The sequence below is a fragment of the Salvia hispanica genome, chromosome 3, assembly GCF_023119035.1.
Source record: "Salvia hispanica cultivar TCC Black 2014 chromosome 3, UniMelb_Shisp_WGS_1.0, whole genome shotgun sequence".
Classification (NCBI taxonomy): domain Eukaryota; kingdom Viridiplantae; phylum Streptophyta; class Magnoliopsida; order Lamiales; family Lamiaceae; genus Salvia; species Salvia hispanica.
The window spans coordinates 41,877,515-41,891,774 of record NC_062967.1 but is presented as its reverse complement, the minus strand read 5'-3'; the positions used below and the strand labels follow the sequence as shown (position 1 = coordinate 41,891,774).

Genomic DNA, 14,260 nt, shown 5'->3' with positions numbered 1-14,260 from the left:
TAAACCGCCATTTGAGTCATGTCGCTTTGCTGTTAGATTAGATAACGCGAAAGAGATAAAGCGGAACACTTCACTTGGCTCCTTCCTCACTTGATTTTCCGGCAATGGAAGCGGCGAACGGCGGAGTTGTCGATTCGATCGTGCAGGTGCCCTACGCCGCTACTGTTCGCGTGATGCTCGCTTCGCTTGAGCGGAATTTGCTGCCGGACGCCGTCGTGCGCCGCCTCACGCGGCTGCTGCTCGCGAGTCGCCTCCGCTCCGGCTACCGGCCGTCCGCTGAAATTCAGCTCTCCGATCTCGTTCACTTCGCGCATTGTATGCTGCTCACTCTTTTGTTTTCAATTTCGAATGGAAATCTATGTTTTTCTGCTAGTTAGGAGAATGTATGTTGCAATTTTATCTTATTTCGAGTTAATATCTTCAATTTTGTGGTATTTTTTAGTGCTCGTCTTTGATTTCTTTTGATTGGCGTTGTTAGATCATACCTAATGTTTAGCTCTATGTCACATTGAGTCAAAATTGAACTTATATAGTGAAATCCTATGGTTTGAATTTCATGAGGTCATCTAGTTAGAGATTTAACTTGAAAAAAATCAGGGAAAGAGATTGAAGAACTATAAAGCCATTATAGATATGATGTCTGGTGCAGAAAATTTGAGTTCTATGTAGAATTTATAGCAATAAACAAATGGATTTCCATACTAATAACTTTCACCTCGCAGCTTTGAGAGAGATGCCGATAGCAATCAAGACAGAAGAGCCGAAGTATCAACATTACGAAGTTCCGACCTCTTTCTTCAAGCTCGTTCTTGGGAAGCATCTGAAATACAGGCAAATCTTGTTTTCTTTTACTGAAATAGGGAGATGGGAATATATTTTTTACTTGAATGTAAGTGTTGATCGTGCTTTGTATGTGGCATTTTGCAGTTGCTGCCTTTTCCCAGACAAGTCGAGCACCTTAGAGGACGCTGAGAAGGCGATGCTAGAGTTATACTGCGAGAGGTCACAGATAAAAGACGGCCACACTGTTCTTGATGTTGGCTGTGGCTGGGGATCGCTTTCTCTGTATTTAGCACAGAACTATCCTAATTGCCAGATTACTGGGATTTGCAATTCAGCAACACAAAAGTTGCACATTGAGGAGCAGTGTCGGTACATACTCTTTTTCCCTTGCATAAAAGAGTCAAATGTCACTAGAAACTATTCTTGGGCATTGAAGTGATATCTCAATACATACATCAGTTTTGAGTCCAATGCCAGTTGATTTTGTTGGAGATGCTCAATCTATCTGCACTGTTTTTCGTGGCAGGGATCTTGAGCTGCAAAATGTGGAGATCATTGTAGCAGATATCAGCACATTTGAAATGGAAGCTTCATATGACAGAATATTTTCCATTGAAATGTTTGAGGTACAATCCAATTTGAGTAGTACAAATTATTGGTGGTCGGGCTGATGAGTTTCGTGTTCATTTCACTCTCAAACAGCATATGAAGAACTATCATGATCTTCTTAAGAAGATTTCTGGGTGGATGAAACCAGACAGTCTTTTATTTGTACATTATTTCTGCCATAAAGCGTTCGCCTACCACTTTGAGGTAACCATTTAGAAGGGCATTCTAATTCTAACTTTAAAAATCTTTCACACTAAGTCGGGATGTTTTTATAGGATATCAATGATGACGACTGGATCACTAGATACTTCTTCACCGGAGGTACAATGCCCTCAGCTAATCTACTCCTTTACTTTCAGGTGAGGCCTTTCGTATAATTCATCAATCCATCTTTTCTATATTTGGGTTTTTTCTTTCATTTTCACTGGCTTCGTGTGATTCTGTCTTGCAGGATGATGTTTCTATAGTCAATCATTGGCTTGTAAATGGAAGGCACTATGCACAGACAAGGTAAGGACAATAACTATGAATCAGAAAAGTTTCTTACTAAGATGTTAAAGTAAATCTAACGAAGCCATCCTTCGTTTGCAGTGAAGAATGGCTCAAGAGAATGGATAGGAACTCGGGTTTGATAAAACCAATAATGGAATCAACTTATGGCAAAGATTCAGCAGTGAAGTGGACTGTCTATTGGAGAACATTCTTCATTGCAGTTGCAGAACTATTTGGCTACAGCAACGGAGAAGAATGGATGGTTGCCCATTTCCTTTTCAAGAAGAACCAGAAGAGCTAAAGGGAAACAGATTCATCTCATTCTAAATGCAGCAGATGATGTAATTTTCCATGTAACATGACAATGTTATCGTCTTCTATGATAATACAAAACATATTAAAATAAAGGTGAGACCCTAAAATGGGAAGGTAATGTGTGAATGCAGTAAACATTTCAATAATTTCTCACTTGATCATAATATGCATGAATTCCCAATCACTAGCAGTAGCACTAAGATCTCAGATTTCTTAGGTTTATCCAAACTTTGCAGGTAAACAGCAGTCCAAGAGAGGATATTTCGGAGACTTGAATGATCACACTAAGTTAAACTACCAAACGAGTCTGTCCGTTTCTATCAGTAGCATTCATAATTTTTGCTAGACATCTTCTTATCACTGTTCAACAAGCACCAAAATCCACAACGCATAAGAGACTAAGAGAGCTTTTTTTGTTAAATCTCCGAAAGAGATTCAAAGTAACGAAAATTATGATGTAGTACTATAGAAGAACTTGAACAGCCTTGATCACAATTTTAACTCTTACAGATAAGAAAAGGGGCCAAGAGCATACAACAACTACAAGCATAACGGCAACTTATTTTGATACTCATCACCGCATCTAAATTTATCATCTCGGACAATATATTCTGAAATAGCACTGCTCAACGTTTTGTCAACTTATTCGAATAAGTTGCACTTCAAACAAGAATTAAAATGAGAAACTTCCCCTATCCAAAATCCCATTTCACATTACCTTATAAGTTATAACACCACCAAAGATGGCTCCAAACACTCAACCGATGCTCATCTCTACAAAGATACGGTACCTGGATCGTCTCTGAAGTCTTTAAAAATGGAATTCTATCAGTTATTTAGCTTCTCCTAACTTATACAGAAGTTCCACTACAATTTGACGTACATAGAAATGCTACTCTATAGATGAACTTATAACTAAATCGAACTCATTCAAGGTCACGAATCTCCAAAACACACGAAGCAAGTACTATATGATAAACAACAACTTCTTTAACACGACATAAGTACATAATCAGTTGGAACCAATGACCAATCCAAAAAAAACTACTCCCCCCATCCCTCCCTCTTTTCCATTTCAATTCGTCCCTCAATAATTGTCACACTTCCTTTTATTATAAATGGTAATTAGGTCTTACATTTCACTAACTCACTCCACTCACATTTTATTATAAAATCAATATAAAAAAGTGGGTCAAGCATTCCACTAACTTTTTCAACCAACTTTTCTTTACCTTTCTTAAAACCCGTGTCCGGTCAAAGGGTGACAATTAATCGGGACGAAGGGAGTACAAAATGAAAAACGAAAACTTCATTAAATTTCCAGCATTTCATCTCATTAGAAACAAAATCACTAAGAAACACCAGTTTTACTCTTGAATTCAGCTTGATCATTCAAATCCAACAAGTGGGAGTTGATGATATTACAAAGACAAGCTACGGCCTTTTCAAACAGCTGGTGCTCTATGTTCGGAATCTTCAATTCGCCGAGCATGTTCCTGCAGAGAAAGAGAACCGTCGTTTAGTGGTAGTTTGTACACGGTAAAAAGGTACAACCGATAATGCCATAAATAATATGAATAGTGTTGTGAATAGTATCAATATTGTCATAAATAGTGAATAGTGCTCAATAGCAAGGTCAATAATTTATCTCGTACGAAGGTCAGAAATTTTTGTCCTCAAAATCATTCATGTAATCATCAATACACACAACCACACAGTCTTCCACCAAAATACAACACACTCAAAATCTCCCAACACACTTAACTTTTTCAAACAAACACGAAGGAGATGGAGGTGTGAAAATAGTCAAGGAATCATCCCAATTCATCAAATTTTGTCATCTTTACTCTGGGTATGTTTCACACCAAATGAATTCTTTTCAATCATGTCATATAGCATGAAAAATTATATATAGAACATAGATCAAAGCAGCGTACTCATATTATCATCACTTTAGTTTCTTCAAGCTCAAAACGCTCTTTTTCATTTTAAATAATCCTCATGAAATCCAGAAAATAGTTAGAGGCTAACGCTTTAATAAAATCTTTGATTTAATTATAGTGGAACTCTTGAAAGAAACATAAAGATATGATTCATATCCTAGGTGCATACCATTAGCTTTTACTTTTGCTTATATGACGAATTACAAAAGGAAAGATTGGCCGAAACTTTTTAGTAAGACAATTTGGTACGCTCGATGATGACCTGACAAATTTTTCATGTATAATTATGTCTTTTGTCAATGTATTCACTAAGCATCCTAGTACTCAATCATGCATGCATTTCTAAATATGCAGTTTGAGCTGCGATGGAGTGGAGGGTGCTTATCCAATTGGGCTTACTCTTGTATTTATGCAAAATACTCGGAGGTTCATGTCTTCATATATGGAACTGCGTTTAATTAGTTGTTTCCATTATGTTTTTTAAACAAGTTAAATTATGTGTTGTATATGTTTTCCCTTAAAGACTCTGAAGTTTGACCAGGTGTGTTGTATAATCATCCAATTTTTTTTAGATGAGTCAAAATAATCACTTTATCAATGTGGAACAATAAGAGACTTCAATAAGCCCTCGCAATTTGGAGGCTGAAAACTCATCATTGACTTGAGTCTACTGACTCTACTCTAATACTCCCTCCGTTCCCTCATGATTGAGTCGTTTTCATATATAGTACTCCCTCCGTCCCAAAGTTGAGTCGTATTCCTCTTTGCGATGTCCCAAGTCATTTTCTTTTTTTCTAAAAAAAAACATCTAAGTACTCTTACGTTATTCCAACATCTACTTTACTCTCTCTTTATCTTTCCTACTTTATTCATCTCTTCTACTTTTCAACACAATTTCTTAATCTTCGTGCCCAAAATATTTGTTTCAACTTAGTTGGGACAGAAGGAGCAACTTTATTCACTTTCTACTTCATTCTCTCTACTTTTTTTCTCCATCTTACTTTTTATTATCTATTTATTTAACACACTGAACATCATTTTTTTTTAACTCCGTTCGGAAAATTTTGCCTCAACTATGAGGGAATATAGAGAGTATTATGATAGGGATGAGTCAATGGGTCACTCTCCCGAATACGACTAGATGAACACACTACCTTGCCCCCAACGCGCCCTATCAAAAAGTAGGAGTGGAAAATTGCATCCCGCAACAAAGCGAAATTACTCATATACCCTTGTATTTTCCTCCTATTGCTTTCTTTATCCACCATTAGTCATCCCAATGTAGTATTTTTGTTGTTATGTGAATAATTATTTTAACTGTTTTTGATAGGGAATATTACTTTCTATTAGAATTATCGAACTCATATTTTATTATAAAACTAATATTGCACGTAAAAGTAGAATTTATTTTTCACCAACTTCATTTTACTAATTTTCTTACCTTTCTAATATGTAAATATGAGGAAATTGCCTATATATTATGATTAAAAAACTGCATGTAGCAAATTGGAACCTTCCAAATAAACGTGAGTGTGAGTGTGAGTGTGAGTGTGAGTGTGAGTTTGAAATACTCATCCAAAAATTGGATGCTACTGTTGAAAATTGAAACTGTGCAGAATTCTAGCAAATAAGGAAAGATCATCTTATTGGTTCAGTCACAAGCAACTACTCATTCTTTCACAGACAAAACTGCAACAATGGCGGAGCAGAATCAGAAATACCCTCAGTTTAGAGGCCAGCCGCGTCTCCCCAAATTCGCAATCCCCAAGCGCTACGATCTCAAACTCAACCCCGATCTCGCCGCCTGCAAATTCACCGGCGCCGTTCAAATCTCCGTTCACGTTGTTTCAGACACTAAGTTTCTCGTCCTCAATGCCGCCGAGCTCTCCGTCACCTCTAATTCTGTCAAATTCGCGTCTGCGAATAAGGTAAATTGGAGAGAAATCGTTCTATTTGCTATTTCAGTTTTTATAGTTGGTTTGGGAATAAATTTAGCAAAATCAAACTCAGTCTCATTGATGAAAAGGTTTATATTGATTGCAGAGCGTTTTTCAGCTCGTGCATTATAGATTATTTGATAAATTTTAAATTGAAAAGGTTAATGTTAGCTCTGTTGCTTGGGAATTTCAGGTTCTGGAGGCTGTGGAAATAGAGTTATTCGCAGAAGATGAGATTGTGGTTATGGAGTTCAAGGAGAGTTTGCCGATTGGCGTCGGGGTTCTGACTATGGAGTTTGAGGGTACTCTAAATGATAACATGAAAGGATTTTACAGAAGGTGACACGCCTTTACATATAGTATGCATTATGGTATATAATTTGTCCTGTTTTTGCCATCTTAATTATGATGTTGAATCGTTGTTCTATTATGATATTCATCATTCTAGATTCGGCATGATTGTGCAAACAAGTCTTAGAGTGTGCTTATGAAGTACTACATATTTGGGCTGATTTTGTGCGTCTTTCTGGACGTATATGCTTTTGGTATGAAGTGGTACATTTTGTACTTGGACCAAATTTTTGCAGCATCTAGATGATTTTTGGTTTGATCCATCTGGCGATAGATTACTCGAGCTCTGTTTCATTGAGGACACAGGATATATTGAATTCATTTATAGGGTTCATTTGTGTGTGTGTAGATATCATTCAGTACTTGATATCTTTATTCAAAGAGGGAGAAATCATAGATTCTTCTTGTGTATACTGCTCTGCATTATGCTTTTGGATGCATAATGTAGGTCTTGTGAAATTCTTGTCCTATATACATTGAAGTGTGGATAAGAATATGATGCTTTTCTGCAGCACCTATGAGCACAATGGTGAGAAGAAGAACATGGCTGTTACACAGTTTGAGCCAGTTGATGCTAGACGGTGTTTTCCCTGTTGGGATGAGCCTGCTTGCAAGGTACTTTAGTAGTGTCTCAGTCATTTCCTGCTTGTTCATGATCCAAACTTTCCAAGTTGTGTCTTATGTGCTGCCAATTTGGTTTCTGCATATGGCTTGTGGAAGTTGGAACTAATACATTTAATCTCTGCATAATGTTTGGAAATTTGTCTGTATCAGCAGTGTCCATTGAGTTGTCCATCCTAAGGGTCATCAATTTTGTTTCAAGCTAATATGTGTATTCAAGATGGTCTAATTCTTTGATCACACCCAAATGCTTCATTAATATCAAATTCTTATTGCCCAGTTTAGTTTAAGTGATATGTTGTCCCATTGCTATCTTACTGGCATACATATGTACCTTTAGTAGAATGAGATTTGGATGTTAAACCAGTTTCATTTTCTCTTTATGACATATTTCAATTTCCGCGCACATGCTATTCAATTTCAGGCTACTTTCAAGATTACATTAGATGTTCCATCAGACTTGATAGCTCTTTCCAACATGCCAATCACTGAAGAAAAACAAAATGGGAATCTTAAGACCATCTACTTTCAAGAATCGCCAATCATGTCAACTTACTTGGTGGCGGTTGTAGTTGGCATGTTTGACTACGTTGAAGATAATACACCCGAAGGTATATTTGCACCATCCTTCTACCTCAGTTGGATTTTAAAATTAGCTTTGTATGATGATGTATTACTATGTTTACAGGAATCAACGTGAGAGTGTATTGTCAGATTGGCAAGTCAAGTCAAGGGAAATTTGCTCTCGATGTTTCTGTCAAAACCCTTGGCCTTTACAAAGAGTATGTAGCCTGCATTACATGTGCTGTTACTACTAGGTTTCTTGCATATATTTCTATGGGTCTCACAGTGATATGAATCTGTTGACTTAGTTCTTATTAATTTATAACACAGGTACTTTGATGTACCATATTCGCTTCCTAAATTGGACATGATTGCAATCCCTGATTTTGCTGCCGGGGCGATGGAGAATTATGGTCTCGTTACATACCGTGAAACTGATTTGCTTTATGATGAAAATCACTCTGCAGCTGCAAACAAACAGGCGGTAAAATTAATTGCCTGATCATAAATGTGCCCATGATCATGCATCCACCCTTCTTGTTCAAACCCAACATTTGATGATACCATAACCATACTAAAGCATGGCTTGTATTAAAAAACTAGTAAACATGCATATTATGTGAATTTGGCACTTAAATCATCATAAGCAACTGTTCCTTAGTGTACTAATGCCTGCTTGTCTCGTATTTAGGTTGTAACTACTATAACGCATGAACTAGCGCACCAGTGGTTTGGCAATTTGGTGACCATGGAATGGTGGACTCATTTATGGCTGAATGAGGGATTTGCCACATGGGTATTATTTTCCTTTCATGTTTTAATCCTTATTTTTATGGAGAAAGGTACTGCAAAGTTCTTGAATTTTTAATTCTTGGAATTCAGATAAGCTATCTAGCTGCTGATAGTTTGTTCCCAGATTGGAAAGTTTGGACTCAGTTTCTCGTTGAATGTTCCGAGGGCCTTCAGCTAGATGGGCTTGCTGAATCTCACCCAATTGAGGTTATTGACAAATATTGACTTTTTTCTTTTCTATATTTAAATGCTTGTTATTAATAAACATAAAGATCTAGGGGACAATGGTTCTTGTTATGAAAAATAAGATTTAGTTAGAATTACTTGTTTTAATGTTGATGCATATATTGAACCTCCAGTTTGTCTGAAATCTCATTTTAGGTGGACATCAATCATGCAAGTGAAGTTGGTGAAATTTTTGATGCAATCAGCTATCAGAAGGGTGCATCTGTCATTCGAATGTTGCAGAGCTATCTCGGTCCTGAAAGTTTTCAGGTTGATGATTTGGTCATTTGTTGCTGGGAATGTCACTATTTGCTCTTTAAAATTCCATCTTATCAATTATATATATCTTATTCTTGTTTCGTCATTCTTTTTTGACATCTTCTAGAGGGGACTTGCTTCCTACATTAAAAAGTACGCATACTCAAATGCAAAGACAGAAGATCTATGGTCAGTTCTTCAGGAAGAATCTGGTGAGCCTGTAAACAAGCTGATGAACTCATGGACAAAACAAATAGGTTATCCAGTCGTCTCAGTGAAGCTCAATGGCCAGAGCTTGGAGTTTGAACAGGTTATTTGAAATCCATTCTTTTCCATGATTGATTCTTTATAGCTTTTGGAAATTCTGATAGCCGTTAGTCTCGATTTTTTGGACAGTCACGGTTTTTGTTTACTGGTTCTCATGGTGATGGCCAATGGGTTGTCCCAATAACTTTGTGCTCGGGCTCTTATGATGCTCGTAAAAGTTTCTTGCTGGAAACCAAAAGTAAGACTCTTGACGTTAAGGATTTAATGGGTGTCTCAATTCCATCGGGCCAACACTGGATCAAAGTTAATGTGGAGCAGACTGGTTTTTACCGAGTGAAATATGATGAGGGCCTATTGGCTGGACTGAGGAAAGCAATAGAGAGAAAGTACTTGTCAACATGTGACAGAAGTGGTAATTTCATTTACTCTTTAACCATCATTTCTCTTGTCTTGTTTTGTGGGTTGGCAGGCAAATTTTTAGAGATTCTCTTTATATCTTGACCAGGAATACTGGATGACTATTATTCCCTGTCCATGTCATGCGAGCAATCACTGACCTCTTTACTTGCTTTGATGAGTGCTTACCGAGAAGAACCTGAGTATACAGTTCTATCTAACTTGATCACTGTAATGTTCTCATTTTTCCAAAATTTAGTATTTTGGCAGATTTTCTCAACCCATGGATTACTTATTCAGTATTTCCATAACATAAATTTTCTTTGTTCTGCAGATAGCTTCCGTGGTAGCAAAAATTGTAGCTGATGCCTCACCTGAATTGGTTGGTGATGTCAAACTGTTCTTTATCAATCTTTTACAGAACTCTGCAGAGTATGTAATTCGTGATTTCTCTTTCCTGCTTTCTACACAACGTTTGATGGGTTGGTAGTAGGGTACATGGGTTCATGAAAATATCATATCTGCTCGAGCTACTCCTTTGGGATTCAAACGTCCTTGAGTTGAGATGCAACGGTTGATGTTGTTTCTTTCTTCCAATCTCATGAATCTGTAGATGTTTTTTAGACCACCATTTTTCTTGCTTTACCTGCCCTTGATGCTGTCTCTTTTTTTATCAAACTATAAACAATGTAGCTCGTAGAAATTTTACAAATATTAAATTTGGGTGCTATTTCGTTTCTTTGACAGGAGACTTGGTTGGGATCCTAAACCAGGGGAGAGCCACCTTGACAGCATGTTGAGAGGAGAGCTTCTTAAAGCTTTGGCTATATTCGGACATGAGGCTACTTTAGACGAAGCAAACAAGCGCTTCCGCATATTTCTGGAAGATAGAAACACAGCTGTTCTTCCTCCTGATTTGAGAAATGTACTAACAGAAAACTTCTAAACTCTATCCAATATCATCTTTTTCGCTGACGGCACCTTCTCGTTTCCTGTTTCCAGGCAGTATATGTAGCTGTGATGCTAGGTGTGAACAAATCAAACAAATCCGGCTATGATTCTCTTCTTAGAATTTACAGAGAAACCAACCTCAGCCAGGAGAAAACACGAATTCTAGGTACAATTTCATCTTTTTACACCGTGTTAATCTGCAGGCGCTAATGGTGTCCTATCTTTCCTGAAGGCTCGCTAGGTTCTTGCCGGGATCCTGAAATCGTTCAAGAATTCCTCGACTTCTTGTTATCTTCAGAGGTAGTGTTTAGGTCAAGTAAAAATGAAGATTCTTAGCTGCAACTCGATCTCTTGCAATAGCGATCATTCTTTCTCTAATGCAGGTGAGAAGCCAAGACGTCGTGGTTGGGGTTTCTGTCAGCAGAGAATGTCGTGAGACAGCATGGAATTGGTTGAAAGTAAGCTATTTACTCACTTTGCCTTGTATCTGGGTGGCTGGCCTCCACTGATGGTTGGCTCGTCTCGTTTACAGGCCAACTGGGATAATCTCACCAAGACCTACGGCTCCGGATTCCTGATAGCTCACATCATTAGTGCCATTGTATCACGAGTATGTTCTCATCTCCTACGCTCTCATCTAATCTTAGGCATTCGGGTTCTTACGTTACGTGTCATGTTCATCCAGTTCTCGTCTTTTGAGAAGGCGGCAGAAGTGGAGGAGTTCTTCAGCAGCAGGATGATGCCGAATATAGCGAGGACGGTGAAGCAGGGCATTGAACGCATCCACATCAATGCAGCCTGGGTTAAAAGCATTCAAAACAAGGATCTCCAACATGCTGTGAAGGAGCTCGCATACAGTAAATACTGATTCACCTGTGTGCAACTCATGTGTGTGTATGTAGTGTGTGCTAGTATGTGTAGGTATCTAATTTATAGAATTCAAATTGTCGAATTGAATGAATTTGAAATTGTAATTCAATTCCAAATCCAAGTAATTTTTATGATACCAAACACTAAATTTGGAATTAAAAGCTTCAATTTTACGCTCTCAATTCTATGTATCAAATGGAGTCTTATGGAAATATATCATATATGAAAGAAATTCTGCATTATGATTAATCTCTGTTTCAATTTTATGACTTGACTTGACACTAACACTATACACCATAACTAAAACATATGGGCAAATCACAAATACTAATCTTTATTTTAAGTCTTGTTCTTAATCTTTCTTTGAGCCTTTAGGTCGACTACAACAACGGAGATGTTGTCCTTGCTGCCCTTTTGCAGCGCCCGGTTCGAGAGGTACTCTGCAGCCGCCTGAGCTGCAGGGTCGATCCCCTGGCCCCGTTCTAACGGGAGAGTGGAGCCGTTGTGCTTGTGCCATAGTAGTATCCTTTTACGAGCTAGATCACAGGCCTCGTCATTTGTCATGACATCCCAAAGGCCGTCACTCGCCAAAACGAGGCAATCATCGTCCCTCGTCCGTGGAACGAACATCACCTCCGGATCGGGGATGATCCAGGGCTTCAGATATCTGTCTCCTGCAGTAAACAAAGGTGTGAGCAAATAAGACTGGATATTATGGAATGATGGTAGGAATGAAATGGAAACAAAAAGTGAAACAAGGGCGTACCAATAGACCTCGACATTGCAAGGACACCAAAGACACGATGGCCGTTCCATTGTATGACCTTCCCTCCCGATGCCTCGATCCGTGCATACTCATCTTCCCGATTAGGCTGCATGATATGACAAAGAGGAGTTTAGAGAGCGCTAAGTCAGACATATTCCCCTAAAGATGTCTAGTCGGGTGGTTACCTTATGATCGATGGAGAGGGCTATAGCTTCTTTTCCACGGTAGAGCACGCCTCTCGAATCACCACAGTTGGCCACTATTATATGTGAAGAACATACTAGGGCAACAACAGCCGTGGACCCCACGGTCTCGGGGGCAAGCGGCTCGAGGCTGGCCTTCCCTCCGATCTCATCATCGACCTTGAGAAAACTCCTAGTGAAAGCCCTCCTCCACTTCTCTTCACAGCTAGCATTATCATCAAGGTTGTTTATCATCACATCCAACTCTTCATTCAAAGCAAGATGCAGATGATCACCACAGTAGTTAGCTACCTGATGCACACCAAGATTTTGACATAATCATATCTCGAGACTGCGATACAATCATATAACAACGGTGAATAAAAACACGAAAACGATATAAACCTGCGAGCCTCCATGACCGTCGTACACTCCATAGAAGTGGCCTGTCAGATGACTCAAGCACGTCGTCCCTCCATCAACTCCTTGATCACCGGTTAGCATCCGGATCGGGATTTTCAGCAATCGTGGCAAAGTTGTGACTGCATCTTCCATCTCCGGGCGCCTACCACACACGGAGCTGAGACCCCAAAGAGGCACGCAATCCACTTCAAAGAAACTCCGGCTTCCCCTGCCAGCCACCCCTTTATCCAACCGGACATCAGTCGTGGATGCTTTAGAGACGGGAACATCATTGCCCGGATTTCTCGAAATTGAAGCAAGTTCCTTCTCAACCTCTGAAAAGTTGGCCTCAAAGCTCAAGAAATCATCACCACACAGGCTACTAGTATCACTCACTACCGATAACGAGCCGCAGCTGTCGGCCAACGCATCCCCCTCCAACGACGAGGAACCATCTTCCTCGCTGTCACGCACCACAACATCACGAGCCCGCCAGACGGTCTCATCCTCAGATGTCATATCTAAAAATGAACATCAATCACCATCATTCAAAAAAGGAGTCACCATATATAGATCTCAACTCCCAACTTCCTCTAATCTCTCAAATATTCACTTAATTAATCTATTATCTAACTCCAATAGCAATACATGAAAAAGCAAGAGAAGGAAAATCCATAATCACCATGATAAGTGAAACAAAACAAAAGAAATAACAAGAAAACAAATAAAGACTGGGAATTTAAGATAAGCCCTTGTTAATTCATGAGATGAATTAAAGCAAGGAAACAACAAAATGGTAGATGAAAGAGAAAAACAAGAAGAAAAGGCAGAGAAAAGTTTGAGGAATCACAGGAAAACCATGGATCTGCGGAAATCTATGTCAACCCTTTATTCAAATCTTGAGTTTACTTTATTTAGTCAAACTCTCCCTTTCAACCAATAATTGTGGTAACAGAAATAACTAAAATAATAACAGCAAAAAAAATGAAAATTTGTTTCCATCCTTTCACCATCTTGAACATCTGTTGACACATCAAGAATCCAGCCTAAAATTATGGTTTCTCCAAATTTTGAAAAAAATATCATTGCAAAAATTCCATCTTTTTTATAGTTTTAATAAAACACGTTACAAAGTTAGATGTTGAATATTAGAAGAACTCGAAAATAGAAACATGAATTGTGGATAAAATACAATTTCTTTAAAATATAGTCACGTGTAAAATGCCATGTGTATTTTCCTTCTAAACGGTTGCAAATCCACGACTACTACTTTGGCTCGTGTATATTTCATTGTCGTAGTATCTATATAAATAATATAACAGAAATTGTGGAATGTAAATAATAAAATGGAAGAAAACATTGATAGTTTAAGAAATTATTGACAAGAGGTCTTCTATATAGAATACAGTTTGAATTTAATATTCTACACTAGGTAGATTAACATACTAGTATTTCATAGGTGTATTTAGGAAAATAGAACGCACCACATCTTGTAATTTTTCGATCTTCTGCATATTCGAATAAGAGTTCGATTTC

The 14,260-nt window shown here is 38.3% G+C and overlaps 3 protein-coding genes across 3 annotated transcripts; 2 read left to right on the top strand and 1 right to left on the bottom strand.

Annotated features, from left to right (window-relative positions):
• The first annotated feature begins 33 nt into the window (after positions 1–33).
• On the top strand, positions 34–2,291 carry LOC125211491 ((S)-coclaurine N-methyltransferase). Its single transcript, XM_048111317.1, has 8 exons — positions 34–315; positions 723–831; positions 928–1,152; positions 1,310–1,409; positions 1,486–1,596; positions 1,668–1,751; positions 1,844–1,902; positions 1,984–2,291. Exons 1-8 carry the CDS (start codon positions 105–107, stop codon positions 2,183–2,185), a joined length of 1,101 nt encoding a protein of 366 aa, XP_047967274.1. The 5' UTR covers positions 34–104; the 3' UTR covers positions 2,186–2,291.
• Positions 2,292–3,882: 1,591 nt separating this feature from the next.
• On the top strand, positions 3,883–11,556 carry LOC125214989 (aminopeptidase M1-like). Its single transcript, XM_048116254.1, has 21 exons — positions 3,883–4,051; positions 4,497–4,568; positions 5,826–6,070; positions 6,273–6,418; positions 6,943–7,045; positions 7,476–7,662; positions 7,740–7,833; positions 7,946–8,099; positions 8,307–8,411; positions 8,498–8,614; positions 8,789–8,902; positions 9,018–9,200; positions 9,287–9,569; positions 9,663–9,784; positions 9,888–9,985; positions 10,301–10,478; positions 10,556–10,670; positions 10,737–10,804; positions 10,888–10,962; positions 11,037–11,114; positions 11,190–11,556. The coding sequence occupies exons 2-21, from the start codon at positions 4,508–4,510 to the stop codon at positions 11,370–11,372; spliced, it is 2,709 nt and encodes a 902-aa protein (XP_047972211.1). The 5' UTR covers positions 3,883–4,051; positions 4,497–4,507; the 3' UTR covers positions 11,373–11,556.
• Positions 11,557–11,593: 37 nt separating this feature from the next.
• LOC125214990 (probable protein phosphatase 2C 6) lies at positions 11,594–13,604 on the bottom strand. Its single transcript, XM_048116255.1, has 4 exons — positions 12,728–13,604; positions 12,326–12,634; positions 12,141–12,246; positions 11,594–12,048 (listed from the first exon to the last, which is right to left on the bottom strand). The coding sequence occupies exons 1-4, from the start codon at positions 13,241–13,243 to the stop codon at positions 11,714–11,716; spliced, it is 1,266 nt and encodes a 421-aa protein (XP_047972212.1). The 5' UTR covers positions 13,244–13,604; the 3' UTR covers positions 11,594–11,713.
• Positions 13,605–14,260: the final 656 nt, after the last annotated feature.

Bases quoted from the DNA above. Each gene is read 5' to 3' on its own strand.
- LOC125211491 (XM_048111317.1), top strand. From the start codon at position 105: ATGGAAGCGGCGAACGGCGGAGTTGTCGATTCGATCGTGCAGGTGCCC. The intron at 316-722 runs GTATGCTGCTCA...TTCACCTCGCAG, and splicing joins TCTCGTTCACTTCGCGCATT to CTTTGAGAGAGATGCCGATA. The intron at 1,597-1,667 runs GTAACCATTTAG...ATGTTTTTATAG, and splicing joins CGTTCGCCTACCACTTTGAG to GATATCAATGATGACGACTG.
- LOC125214989 (XM_048116254.1), top strand. From the start codon at position 4,508: ATGGAGTGGAGGGTGCTTATCCAATTGGGCTTACTCTTGTATTTATGC. The intron at 8,100-8,306 runs GTAAAATTAATT...TCTCGTATTTAG, and splicing joins CAGCTGCAAACAAACAGGCG to GTTGTAACTACTATAACGCA. The intron at 8,412-8,497 runs GTATTATTTTCC...CTTGGAATTCAG, and splicing joins ATGAGGGATTTGCCACATGG to ATAAGCTATCTAGCTGCTGA.
- LOC125214990 (XM_048116255.1), bottom strand. From the start codon at position 13,243: ATGACATCTGAGGATGAGACCGTCTGGCGGGCTCGTGATGTTGTGGTG. The intron at 12,635-12,727 runs GTTTATATCGTT...GGTGTGCATCAG, and splicing joins ACGGTCATGGAGGCTCGCAG to GTAGCTAACTACTGTGGTGA. The intron at 12,247-12,325 runs GTAACCACCCGA...CATATCATGCAG, and splicing joins CCCTCTCCATCGATCATAAG to CCTAATCGGGAAGATGAGTA.